Source organism: Coenobita brevimanus, chromosome 2 (genome assembly GCF_032717465.1).
Source record: "Coenobita brevimanus isolate Jiangsu-jjx chromosome 2, ASM3271746v2, whole genome shotgun sequence".
In the NCBI taxonomy this organism is placed as follows: Eukaryota; Metazoa; Arthropoda; class Malacostraca; order Decapoda; family Coenobitidae; genus Coenobita; species Coenobita brevimanus.
In genome coordinates, this window is record NC_136955.1 from 2,316,217 (window position 1) to 2,329,352 (window position 13,136).

The 13,136-nt window shown below is 41.3% G+C and overlaps 1 protein-coding gene across 2 annotated transcripts; it reads left to right on the top strand.

The window, feature by feature from the left end:
• LOC145390697 (peptidyl-prolyl cis-trans isomerase 5) lies at positions 1-11,664 on the top strand. 2 transcript variants are annotated; one of them, XM_080265492.1, is made up of 5 exons: positions 1-159; positions 5,604-5,811; positions 8,180-8,364; positions 9,016-9,186; positions 11,497-11,664. In XM_080265492.1, the coding sequence occupies exons 1-4, from the start codon at positions 52-54 to the stop codon at positions 9,160-9,162; spliced, it is 648 nt and encodes a 215-aa protein (XP_080121618.1). In that variant the 5' UTR covers positions 1-51; the 3' UTR covers positions 9,163-9,186; positions 11,497-11,664. The 2 variants fall into 2 exon arrangements, with proteins under 2 accessions (XP_080121618.1, XP_080121615.1); XM_080265489.1 differs by lacking the exon at positions 11,497-11,664 and having other exon boundaries at positions 9,016-11,219.
• The last annotated feature ends 1,472 nt before the right edge of the window (positions 11,665-13,136 follow it).

Below are 13,136 nucleotides of genomic sequence, written 5' to 3' on the forward strand. Positions count from 1 at the left end.
AGCGGAGGTGGCATCGCGAAGGTGGCAGGTCAGGCACGCATTAAATTCATCATGAAGGTAGCGGTTGGTATTGCTCTGCTGGTCCTGGTGGTCACCGTATTCAACAGGGCTGATGGAAGCCAAGGACAAGTCTCCAGGGGTCCAAAAGTGACCAAAAAGGCAAGTTTGGCAGGCACGCCGGGGGCTTCTGTCATTATAATTTTTTGTTTTGTTATTTCGTGATTTTTAGTTGTATCGCTGATAATGGTTTGTAGATACATAACTGGAATAGTGCTGTAGTCAGCGAAAGATAGGAACATCCATTGCCCTGTTTCGCCTTTTTTTTTTGTTCCATTTATGAACCATGCCTGATTATTATTTGGTGGTAAGTAGTGGCCACCATCATCCAGTCACTTGATGTAGCGCTGCATACTTCTTGCTTCACCTTATCATTCGTTTTCTGTGTTTGCCCTCCTCTCCTTTTATTTCTCACTATCATCCACTCAGTTAATGTACTGTTGCGTACTACCGGTACTTCCTTTACCTTATTCATTTTCAGTCTGCCCTCCTCTCTTCCTATTTCCCTCATCTTTCCTGTTGGTTTTTATTACTCTTCATTCCTTTTCAGACAGCTTTACATTGAGTAACAAGGCTAATTTTCTGTAAGCCAGGAAACCATTTACAACTTTGGGTGGTCACCATATAACCTATCCACATGTGTTCCCTAGATGTCAGCAACTAGGTTGACAGAGAGTTAGTGCCCCTTCTTGTACAACCACAGACTCGGAGACACACTGCCACCCCTTAACGGGATTTTGGTGTCTGGCTATAGATAAATGGATCAATTTTGACCCTTTCCTGCCAGGAATGCCTAGTTTCCCCAGTTACCCTCTTCCTTTACTCCCCTGTCAAGTGGGACCCATCGGGTTATGAGTTGGGGTTAATGCACAAAAAATTATTTCCACCAGAAACTGATTTTAATTCAAACGAATCTCCTTTAAAAGACAAAAAAGTCCAAATCTTAGCACGTCTATCTTACCTGGGAGGTTCTGCCCCCAAAGTCCCACTCCCCATATTCTGTCTTTGTGTAACAAAACCATATCACTTAGAGAAAAATGAGAGTTAAACTGAAGATTTAAAGCATTAATATAACCTCATCCAGTCAAACCAGATCAAACCAAATCCAACCTCAACTGTTGGCTACCTGAAGTACTTCTGTTATTAGGCTACTTGACAACCAGAGTAAATGGTTTTTTAAAAAGTTATTGATGAAAGATAAGTAGAAAAGCACAGCAAACTGCATGTCCTGTGTTTGCAGTGGACTGGTAGGCTATGGCAGGCTCCATGTAAGATGCAGTTTCCAGTGTAAAACAAATATTCTGATGCAATTAAAGTTTGTGATGAAGATGTATAGATGTAGCTGGAAATAATAGTTGTTATGATGTAGGACTTTTGGTTTATCCTGGCATGGATTTAGTGGTAAGGTAAACCAATAGCCATTCATTTCCCATTACTGTAAATAAAATACCCATTCAGTTCCCATTAGGAACTTGTATTTTTGTAGGAAGGGCAAAAATAGTCTCCTCAAGTCAGATACAGATTTTAAGTTACGAGGGGGATATTATCATCCTGTTTTTCATTCTTTTAAAAGTAAATTACAACTGTGAATAGGTCATATATACAATTTGTACTTCATAGCAGAGGGAGGATATGTGCAGGGGGGAGGTAAAACAATTCCCATTTTAGATGTGCTACATTATATTTTCAATCACTTTTTTTTAGAGGATTTTTTGCAGTGGTGTTGGACTGTAGGTAGGAGATAAAGTTTAACCGCTCGAATGTGGGTGATGTTAGTTTTTCTTAGATATATTCTTGCAGCTTCCAGGAACTTTATGGAACTCATGATTGGCTTTTAGAAATAGTGGGGTTTCTTTTAGCTTTGTTAACCCACTCAGTAAGAGCCATTCCTATACCTGTTGTACTCTAACTTCCCCTAGAATGAACATCTCTCCATATTGACTGCAGTATAACGGTGGATCAGCAGTAGAGTATGATATCACAAAGAAGCTCCGTGGAAAGGATGTGTAGCTGTAGTATTGTTATTTTACTGCTGAGGTATGTGAAATCAGCTGAAAGAAAAAATGAAAATCTGGGCTAAGTTAGTAAGAATTACTGTATACTTTGACACATACAGTGCAGTAACATTAAGAATACTGTAAACTAAAAGTGTCGTGTGGATTCAGTAAGTTATACTTCGTTAGTGCAAATACCATTAACCTCTGCCTCGTGCCCTCATCCACTGTATCCCATTCTTGACGTGGAGATGTTCACATAGTGGCATCAGCACTGTATGATGGCAACCTTACTTGTTGGTTAGCCTGTACAAATGTCCCTCAACTCACTCCCCATTCCATTAAAGGAAGCATCAGTCTTACGTTCACCAGGTTCATGTTCAGATGAGCCTGGGGCACAAGAAGAATAATCTCTACTATATACCATAATGGTGGTGTTGTAGAAGAATGGTCAAGAGGTTGTCCTGTAATTATGAAGGCTATTGACTAATTCTAGCCGCAGCTTTTATTATTATCAACAGTTTGGTAGGTGTACAAGTAAAGACATGGGTAAAGTAATATTAAGCAAAACTGACAAGAGTTCACAAAAATTTCCAAAAACATGGTCTGGCCTTAGTACTGTCCATTTCTCCTTTCTCTGAAATTTCCATTCTTGGAGATTTCAATGTTCACCACCACCTTTGGCTCTCCTCTCCTTTCACGGATCCACCTGGTGAACAAGCCTACATCTTTTCTATCCTTAATGACCTAGAGCAGCTTGTACAGCACCCTACCCGTATTCCTGACCGCCTTGGAGAGAGCTCCAACATACTTGACCTCTTCCTCACAACTAATCCTTCTGCTTACTCTGTTAATCTTTTCTCTCCGTTGGGCTCCTCCAATCACAACCTTATAACCTTAACCTGTCCTATCACTCCAGTACGGCCTGTGGACCCTCCAGGGAAACGTCATCTGTGGCATTTTGGAGCCGCGGACTGGGAGGCCCTCAGGCAGTACTTCTTTGATTTTCCCTGGAATGATTATTGCTTCCATGGCCGTGAGCCATCTGAGTGTGCCTTGCGCATTACAGAGGTTATTCTCTCGGGCATGGAAGCATACATTCCTTTCTCATATCCTTTGACTAACGCAAGAAAGCCTTGGTTTAATCACGCTTGTTCTAATGCTGTCCGCAACAAGGAGAAGGCCTACAAAAGGTACCGGAGCCAACCCACCCCTGAATCACATAATCTTTATGTTTCTGCCCGGAATCGTGCTAAGTCTGTTCTTCGCTCTACTAAAAATAATTTCATCCATACTAAATGCTCTCAATTCTCAACTCGAATTCTTCCCGCTCCTTCTGGCACCTTGCCAAAAATCTTTCTAACAACTTTACCTCATCATCCTTCCCTCCTCTTTTCTACTCTGATGGTTCTGTAGCTATTTCTTCTACTGATAAAGCAGATCTCTTCGCACAGACTTTCTCCTCCAATTCCACCTTAGACGATTCCGGTGCTGTTCCTCCATCACTTCCCCCCTCTGACTTCCTCATGGCTAACATTAAAATTTCTTCAGTTGATGTATTTTCTGCCATCACTGGCCTCAGTACTAACAAGGCATATGGGCCTGATGGGGTCCCTCCTGTTGTTCTCAAGAATTGTGCTTCTGTGCTTACACCCTGCCTAGGCAAACTATTTCGCCTTTGTCTGTCAACTTGTACCTTTCCTTCTTGCTGGAAGTTTGCTCTCATTCAGCCAGTCCCAAAGAAGGGTGACCACTCCCAACCCTCCAACTATCGTCCAATTGCTTTAACGTCCTGTATTTCAAAAGTTTTCGAGTCAATTCTTAATAGAAAAATTTTAAGACATCTTTCCTATCACAACCTTCTTTCCGATCGTCGGTATGGGTTCCGTCAGGGACGCTCCACTGGCGATCTTCTCACCTACCTTTCAGACTCCTGGTCATCCTCCTTTCGGGACTTTGGCGAAAGCTTTGCCATTGCACTTGACATCTCAAAGGCTTTCGATCGAGTCTGGCATAAATCTTTAATTTCCAAACTGCCCTCCTACGGTTTCTATCCTTCTATCTGTGCCTTCATCGCTAGCTTCCTTTCTGGTCGTTCTGTAGCCGCTGTTGTAGACGGCCATCATTCTTCTCCTAGATCTATCAACAGTGGTGTTCCTCAGGGCTCTGTCCTATCACCAACTCTCTTACTTTTATTCATCAATGATCTTCTAAGCTGTACATCTAACCCTATCCACTCATACGCTGATGACTCCACCCTTCACCTTTCCATTCGGTTCCCGCAACGCCCATCTCGACAGTTACTTCAAGAAACAAGGGATGAGGCTATGGCACACCTAATGTCTGACTTGGCTCATATCTCTGACTGGGGTAAAAATAACATGGTTGTCTTTAATGCATCTAAGACTCAGTTCTTACACCTATCAACCCGACAAAATCTTCCACGGGTATACCCACTAATGTTTAATAATATTCAGCTTAATCCTGCATCATCCTTGAACATGCTTGGGGTTTCATTTACTCGGGACTTATCTTGGAAAGATCATATTACATCTCTTGTAAAATCTGCTTCCAAGAGATTGGGTGTGCTAAGCCGACTCCGCTCTTTCTTTACCCCTACACAATTGTTGACTCTATACAGGGGTTTTATCCGCCCCTGTGTGGAGTACAACTCTCATGTGTGGGGAGGCTCCCCACATACAGCTCTTCTCAATAGGGTGGAGTCAAAGGCTTTTCGTCTCATTAACTCTCCTCCTCGTACTGACTCCCTTCAACCTCTGTCTCTTCGCCGCACTGTTGCATCTTTATCTCTTTTCTGTCGCTACTTTAATGGTCACTGCTCCTCTGAACTGTCTGCTTGCATTCCTCCACCTCTACGACGGGCGCGTAGCACCCGTCTGGCAGCAAACTCTCATCCCTTTTCTGTCCAGCTCTCTAATGCAAGAGTTAACCGTTACTCCCAGTCTTTCATTTATGCAACAGGTCAGCTCTGGAACTGTCTCCCTCTGTCTGTATTTCCTGCTGCCTATGATCTCCAGTCTTTCAAACGTAGTGTGTCCAGGCATCTCAAAAGGATCGGATCTTGAATTTGGCTCTCTGTTGTATTTTGTTTTTCTCTTGGAGGGAACTGTTACTGTGGGCTCATGGCCTTTGGTTCCTTCTTCCTCGCATTAAAAAAAAAAAAAGAAAAAAAAAAAAAGATATTAACGATTGCTGAGCTGTAGATCTTGTACAAGGCACAATGAGGGTCCGCATGGGCCAAGCTGCAAGCATCACATGACATAATTTACATGGTTATAAGAGAATGATTTCGGAGGTAAACTTCATTGCAAAGAACCAGCCAGGAGTTAGTGAGGGAGGGGAGATAAGGGTCTGGGTATAGATTGCAGTAATGTTGTAGGTTATTACTGTTATGTTATTCAGGTTTCAGGGTTATCCTTCAGTTTCCATAGCCAGACCTTCAAAGTTGAAAGTTTCTGGCTGTTTATAGGTACCGTAGATATTGTACTATACATGTATCTTGGGTTAAGTTGGCAGTATTTTTATTTCCAGGTAAAGTTCCACATGGAAATCGGTGGTGTCCCGGCTGGAGTAATTGAGATTGGGTTGTTTGGGAAGACAGTACCCAGGACTGCGGAGAACTTCTTCCAGCTGGCACAGAAGCCCAAGGGTGAGGGATACACTGGCTCAAAGTTCCATCGCGTCATCAAGGACTTCATGATCCAGGGTGGTGACTTCACCCGTGGCGATGGCACTGGAGGTAAGAAGCTTGGAGCTTTTAACTTCTTCAGTCTTGTGTAGTTTATTTTTGCTGTCTGACTTATTCCAACCCAGCCTGACTGTTGTAACCCAGCCTAAACCTATGGTTACCCAGCCTAGCCCGAACCTAACCTATCCAAACCCAGCCCTGATGTAACCCAGTCTGACTCTAATCAAACCCAGCCCAACGTGCAATGATCAGGTGACGTCACACATGGCGGTGGCTCTGGAGGTGAGAGATTGCCTGTGTTCTTTCAATTATTGTTTGGACTTCACTATCTGTCAATGTGTCTGTTTATTGCCAGATGCCATAGTCCCGTAAGGGGTGGCCATTTGACTTTGAGTTATTTGTTTTACGGTGAGGAGCACTAACACTCCACCAACCCACTTGACACATAGGGAGCACGTATGATTTGGTTATATGGTTACCACCCAGCATTTTAAATGGTTTCTTGGCTTACAGGAAACCATTTGGCTTGTCACTCTGTATAAAGCCATCTGTATAGGAAAGAAAAGCAGTGAGAAGTGACAGGAAAGATGGGAGAAATAGGAAGAGAGGAGTGCAGGCACAGAAAAAGAATGATAAAGGCTAAGGAAGAAGTAGGCAGCACTACATCAAGTGAGTGGATGATGGTCACCACCACCTACCACTAAATTGGCAGTGATTTAACCACATAGACTGCATATGATTGCTTTGTGGTATGATGAGTTAAGGCAGTGGAACTTGATGCCTTCCGTAAGTAGTAAAATCAGAGGGATGGTTAGGTTTATCATCTTCAGTATGGTACCTTTCCCCCCCTCCTAGTAATCCACAGACAGGGAATAACTTTGATATAGTTGACTCCAGGCTACTTAACCTTTACACATCTCTCTCAACATTCATCCTCTTCCTTAAGTCACCAATCTACTGCTCCATTCCTGTATACCACATAAAATCTACTACAAACCCTCACGCCCATAATTCTGCCCAGGGACCATGATAGAGCAAACTCGCCCTAAATGTACGGACTGTGTACCCAAGCCCCAGACCCGTATGCCAGTGATAAGGAAGTACGGTAGAGGATGCAGCAATAGAGTAGATTATTAGCGGAGCTGCATCCACTCACTGGGTACATGTACGGGTGGAGATGCAGGGTGCCTTGTTTATATACCCTTTATACTGTACTAAACTAAACCCCTTTACTCCATTTATGTTCTCGATACTTTGAGAAGTTTATTCACCTTGAAGATATATTTTTAAGTGAAGGGGTTAATTATAGCCTTCACTTTAACTCCTATAAAATCCAGTGATGTAATGCTATATCTGACTTATTTTTTATGTTCTTGGTCCTCTCAAACTGTTTTATTCACTTTGACTCTTTAAGTGGGAGGGGTTGGATGTAGGCATAACCCCTTCAGAAAGAAACTCCCTGTAATGTAGGCATCATGTTTTGAGTATATCATGAATGAGAATATTAGTTGGAAGGGCTTAAGTAGTGTTGATTATTAAACTGTATTAAACACTTCCTAGTAATAACTTTGACAAATAAACTTAAATGTAGCCTGTACTATGTAATGTTCAGTTACTGGTTTAATAATGTAGTTTAGACCTGAAGAGGGTTCAAGTCAGGCCAGAAGTGTTGGATCTCCCAACTTTTCACATGTACAGTAGGCACAATTCATCCAGTTGACCATGTTTTAGTTACAAAGTTTATTTCCCCTCCCATAGTTCAGTAGTATCTAGTCATTGTAACAAGATATCATAGGAACTGTGATGACATTCTTATAGTTTATTCCTATTGCCACCGGACAAATTTATTCAGACCTTTAGTAATGAGGGGATCATTGTAGGTTATATCTCACTCCTCTGATGTGGTGAGTTAAAAATGTTTTGTGTAGAATGAGTAGTTCATAGTTAGACTGAAGGGTGTTTACAAATTTGCATATGGTTTGGCTTCCGTTGCATCAGGATTCCAGGGGCTTGAATGGTGTGTGAAGGAGTGTATGGCCCATTTCACTGGTATGCTGTTGATAATTCTTCCCTCTTTCATGCGTTCTGCTCTTTGGACCTTACCTCACCCCTTCTGTGATTGAGAAAGAGAGATCAGGATGATATTAAAATGGTTGATTTATTGATGTTATTTGTGCGATAGATTTTTGGTGTGTGTGTGTTGTATGATTTGACTGACGTTATGTACCGGTAGGATGAATTGGTGTGATTGATGATGGGTTTTATGACGAGTGATATGGACGTGATTGATATGATGGTTGATATTCATGATTGATGATTTGGGGAATGAGTGATGTGAATGTGATTGATATAGAGGATTTCAGTGACTGTGATGATGATGTTATTGATACAAGTGTTTTCGATTTTGTGCCCATGTCAGGCCGAAGCATCTACGGTGAAAGGTTTGCGGATGAGAACTTCAAGCTGCAGCACTATGGGGCTGGGTGGCTGAGTATGGCAAATGCTGGCAAGGATACAAATGGATCCCAGTTCTTCATCACCACCAAGAAGACAAGTTGGCTGGATAACAGACATGTGGTCTTTGGCAAGGTTCTGAGTGGCATGGTGAGTTGACTTGGCATCAGGCAAACGGTTTTTATTTTCCTGTCGCTGCATTCCTAAATCCTGTAAGAGGTGGCCGCAAACCAAGCTCTTCCATATCTCTGTCCTATGCCATCAGACTGCTCTCCCTAGCACACACCACCTTCTCTCCACTACCTCTCCATTCCATCCCTCAGTCTCATCCTCGCTTTATCCTTCCATCTCACTTACATACTGTCATAGTCTTTCATTGTCCATCCTCTCCAGGGCAATAATATAATACGAGAGGGAAGCTGTTACTGTTTCTGGCATATACATCACTTCTCCTTGATGAATTATTTCAGACGCATGTGCATGGGCAGACTAATATACCAAACCTTTCTTATTTTGGAATATCCAGCAGTGTTGACTCTTACTTTTAAGGGACTGTCATTAAAGCATAGTGGGTTTTTCATACTTTTTGTCCTGCTTCAGTATCTACTTCATCATTGCAGATGCAGTGTGTGATTCCCCCCCCCCCATACAAAACTTAGCAAGTGCTCTTGTTAGTGATGTAACAATACTCTGCCAGATAATGTGAAATGCATATATAGAAAGATACACTCCTGCTAGAATATGGCGAGGTAACTGCTATTGTTGATTTATTTGTTTATTTTATTTTATTTTTTTTTTCAGTCTGTGGTGCGCAAGATAGAACAGACAAAGACTGATGCTCGTGATAGACCAGTGGAGGACGTGGTGATTGCCAGGGCTGAGGCAGAGGAGGTGGCTGAACCCTTCTCAGTTGAAAAGATAGATGCTCCTGAAGTTGACCCTCAGTAGAGCTGTCACTTATAATTGGCCTGGGTAAGGGTTTTTAGATGATAAACCCCTTTGCTACGATGACATGTTTAGATTTTTGCTACCTCTAGATTTTAGTCAGCTTTGGAAAACTTTTCATATTTGAAGGACTTAATGAAGGCTATACCTGATCCCTGTGATGTTAATGAAGAATATATTTAACTACTCTATTTCAACAGGTCTTCCTTAAGGTAAATGAAGACTAAATACTTCAGATTGAAAGCTCTTCCTGACCTGGATAAAATAGTGTGGTGGTAGCAAGAGTAAACTGAGTCCTCGGATTGAAGGGGACAAGTGTACTGTATGGTGAAGGTAATATTTCCTGGAGACGTAAGGGTAAATTTTAAAGGCTAGCCACTGAATGAAGTAGCCTGTTGAGATTAGTAATAAATGGTGCATAATGAGAGTCTTAATACATGTTTGTGATTTGTAACTTAAGCTCATGTGGTACCGTAAATATTTTCATGTTAAAATTATGTAGGTATTGTCAGAACTGAAGATTTTGTCAGTTGGAGGAAGTGATAAAAGGGTAAAGTAGATTCTTTTTACCTTGGGATTAAAGTTATTGGGAATGAGCTCAATGGTCAGTATTATTAAAATTTGGGTGTATGCAAGCTCTCAATTTTTTGCTGTCTTGTATTGAAACCTATGTGCCACATCTGAGCACATCCAGTAGTAGGGACCAGAGAACACATTTTGCCATCATGATGTTCACAAATGGCAGCAGAAAATTTAGGGTTACTGTTAACTATCACAGCCGTAAGTTTTAATAATCCGTACCCAGTGTCCTGAAGGTTGTTCAGTGGTTTTAGCCAATTTTGAAAGTGTTGTGATGAGTGAACTAGTGTTTTTAAAGGGTACTTTACTGCCCAGGGATTTACCTTTTCAATCTGGTGACGTGTTTTTCAATCGGTTGCTTCCTGTAAACTTTATTCTCTTTTTAGACATACTATTAAGATTGGAGGGGTTAATATATATTAGTTGTTGTAGCCCCAGGTTCATCTGTAGCCTGAACCCAGTGGACTGTAGAATGGAAGTTTCCTTTCTCTGGCAGTCCATCACCCTCCTCCGAGGGTATAGGGAGGGAAACGGGGGACGCTAGTACAGTATAACCGGGCATTGAATCCCCATGGTTATTTGTCTCCTGGAGAAGGCCTCTTTCAATCACAGAGGGATTAATTTTATTTACTCCTTGCATACCATGTCATTGCCCACCCCAGAAGAAAATAAATAACTAGAGGGGCACTCAGTGGAGCACATCTCTCCGATAAGGGCAACGTAGTTTCCAAACCACACTTCATAATGAGTCTTGTTTTTTCATCATTGATTAGGGTTTCATAAAAAATGTTTTTTGGATCCAGAATCTGTAATATGATCCAGATCAGTCCCAAATAATCGATTGTTCCCTGGGACATAGGCTATGTACCCGCCAAATTTGGTCTGACTCTCTTAGTTTTTGAGTAATCTTGCTAAGAGAGAAACAGACAAATGGGTGAAAACATGCTGTCCTTATCAGAGAGAATAATGATAAAGATAGAAGAGATTGATAAGACAGTCACAGGTTTGAAGGGGTCAGATTCCCTCAGCTTGCAACCCTGTTTGAACTCATTTTTCCAGCTCCATATAAAATTTGGGTAGGGCACTGTTAAGCTCTTCACTATGATGTACTTTTCTATTTTATTCTTACTATCTACATACTAATCAGCATAGGGATTTTTTTTTTTTTTTCCCCCACAACTTTCCATTTACTAGGGTTTCCTCCAAATATGGATTGAGATAGAAAATTTTGGAGATTTTTCAGAGTAGGGGGGGGTGATGTAGCCTTCATATACCCCTTTACTGTTAGGGTAGTTTATAAAAAAAAAAAAAAAAATGGAGAGATAGCCAGAATAAAATAGAAAGTCATTGGAGTTGGAATGTCTGAGGCACAAATCTACCAGCACTGCATTTGTTACTTCATTCCAGCTTCTTTGTAGTTTGCCATAATTTAACTTAGAGAATTTGTACTGGTGAGATTGCAATAAACCTTTTTCTACAAACTCGTGCTCTTGATGCCTCTGGAGAGATGAATGTGTAGTAACTCAAGGCATGCATGGGTGTCAGGTGGAGTCACGAATTCCCAAGGCTTGAATGGTGAGTGAATGTGTGTGTGGCTCTTATATTGTGCAGATTATTGAGTAATTCTCGCACTATTTTCTTCCCTCTTCCTTGCCCTTTGTACCCTCTCTGACTCCATCTGCAGGTGGGAGAAAGAGGCAGGATGTCAAGTTTGTTTTAAATAATGAAAGTGGCAATTTTTTATTTTCTCCCCAACAGTCCCAGAGGCCCAGCAGTCCTGCTTTCCAAATACAACATACCTTCACATGTCACCCACTTCGACACTGATACCACTGCCGACACAACACATGCTAGGACTGTCTCTCTCAGGACTGGTGCAGTGATAGTAGCAGGAGTGTTTTACTCAGGATTAGGTTAGTTTACTCAAACAGGTTTCTCCTTGCTCTCTAGACCCTACCTCACCTCATCCTAGGGTGGGAGAAAGAGGTAAGGGTGATAATTATGATTTACCGGTGTTTATAACACGTCAACGTGTGTGTGTGTTGTGGAAGATAAGTTTTTTTAAAGAAAATTATCATTAGACATATTGTCAAAGCCATTTTTTAAAGCACCACATGAGGTATGGAGATGAATACCTATATTTCATTTTTTTTTTTTTTTTTTGATAATTTAAATACTGTTTTTTTTAACTTGTTTGCAGCGCCTCAAATTTGTAATGAAAAAGCTACCGTTAAAAGACGCTTGCTTGAAGATCACAGTTTTGTCAGGTAATACAGTATGTCTCCCTTGAATCATTACAAAACAGATTGTGCCCTTGTAAGCCCAGGAATAAAAATGGCAATGGTGTATTCTCAGAATGTATACTACAATTCTGATTTTAAATGTCGGGACCAACTTGCTTAGACCCGGGTTCCCACGCTCCTCGTGGGGTGACATAGGAGTGGATGATGGATGGATGGATATACTGTAACCTATAAATTGGGAAAATATTTTGGTTTTGGACGTATCAAGAAGATTGGTCATAATTATGGTGAGTAACGGTTCAAGACATACACAGTCAACTTGAAATAGAAATGATATGATGCTTTGTGAGAAAGGTGGGAATTTGGGGTTGTAGTTGATGCATTTTTTTTTTTTTTTTCCCCATGCCCAAACACATGCAATACTGGGACTGGGCAAAGCAGTGTAATAAAGATCTTGAAGTTTTTGCAGATAATCTTGGTTTTTAAACAGTGAACAGGATCACCGGAAAATGGTAGTATATGCAAGTGTAAAGTGGTGTGTTGAGGCAATTGACATAGTATGAAGTGCTGGTGATTGGAGAGAGAAATTGGTGAAGTTGTATTCAGACCTCCGAGTTTCCACTGGAGAGGAGAATTTTATTGTGCTTGCCAGAGGTTCTTCTAGTGATTTTTGTGGCCCCAGGTTAATCTGATTACAGTATAACCTGGTGGTTTTGAAGCTGGAGTTGCCTTTTTGCAGTCTGACATCCTTTTGAGGGATAGGGAGTTAAGGAACATTTGTATAATTGGGCAACATAAATGCCAGTGCATGAATGTCTCCTATTTTACACACAATTGGCCAGAGTATAAGTGAACCCATTACCTGTATGTAATGGTGAAAGTAACAGGTAAGTGTGCAGAAGTGGAGTGTGTAAAGACTCTAGTAAAAAGGGTGGCTGATGCTATGAAGGCCTTGATTAGAGGCTACAAAAGAACTGCTTGAAGATCTGTTGTTATCCACATTAATGAGTAAAGACTAGTTTGGCCTGTGAGAATAAGATCAGTGAAAGTGGGTCCATTGAATGTGTTGCGTACGAACAACAGGTGGGTTGGGAAGTATGTTGTTCAGAGTAGAGTGCTTTTAGATGGCTTGGGTCATATGAAGAGAATGGATTA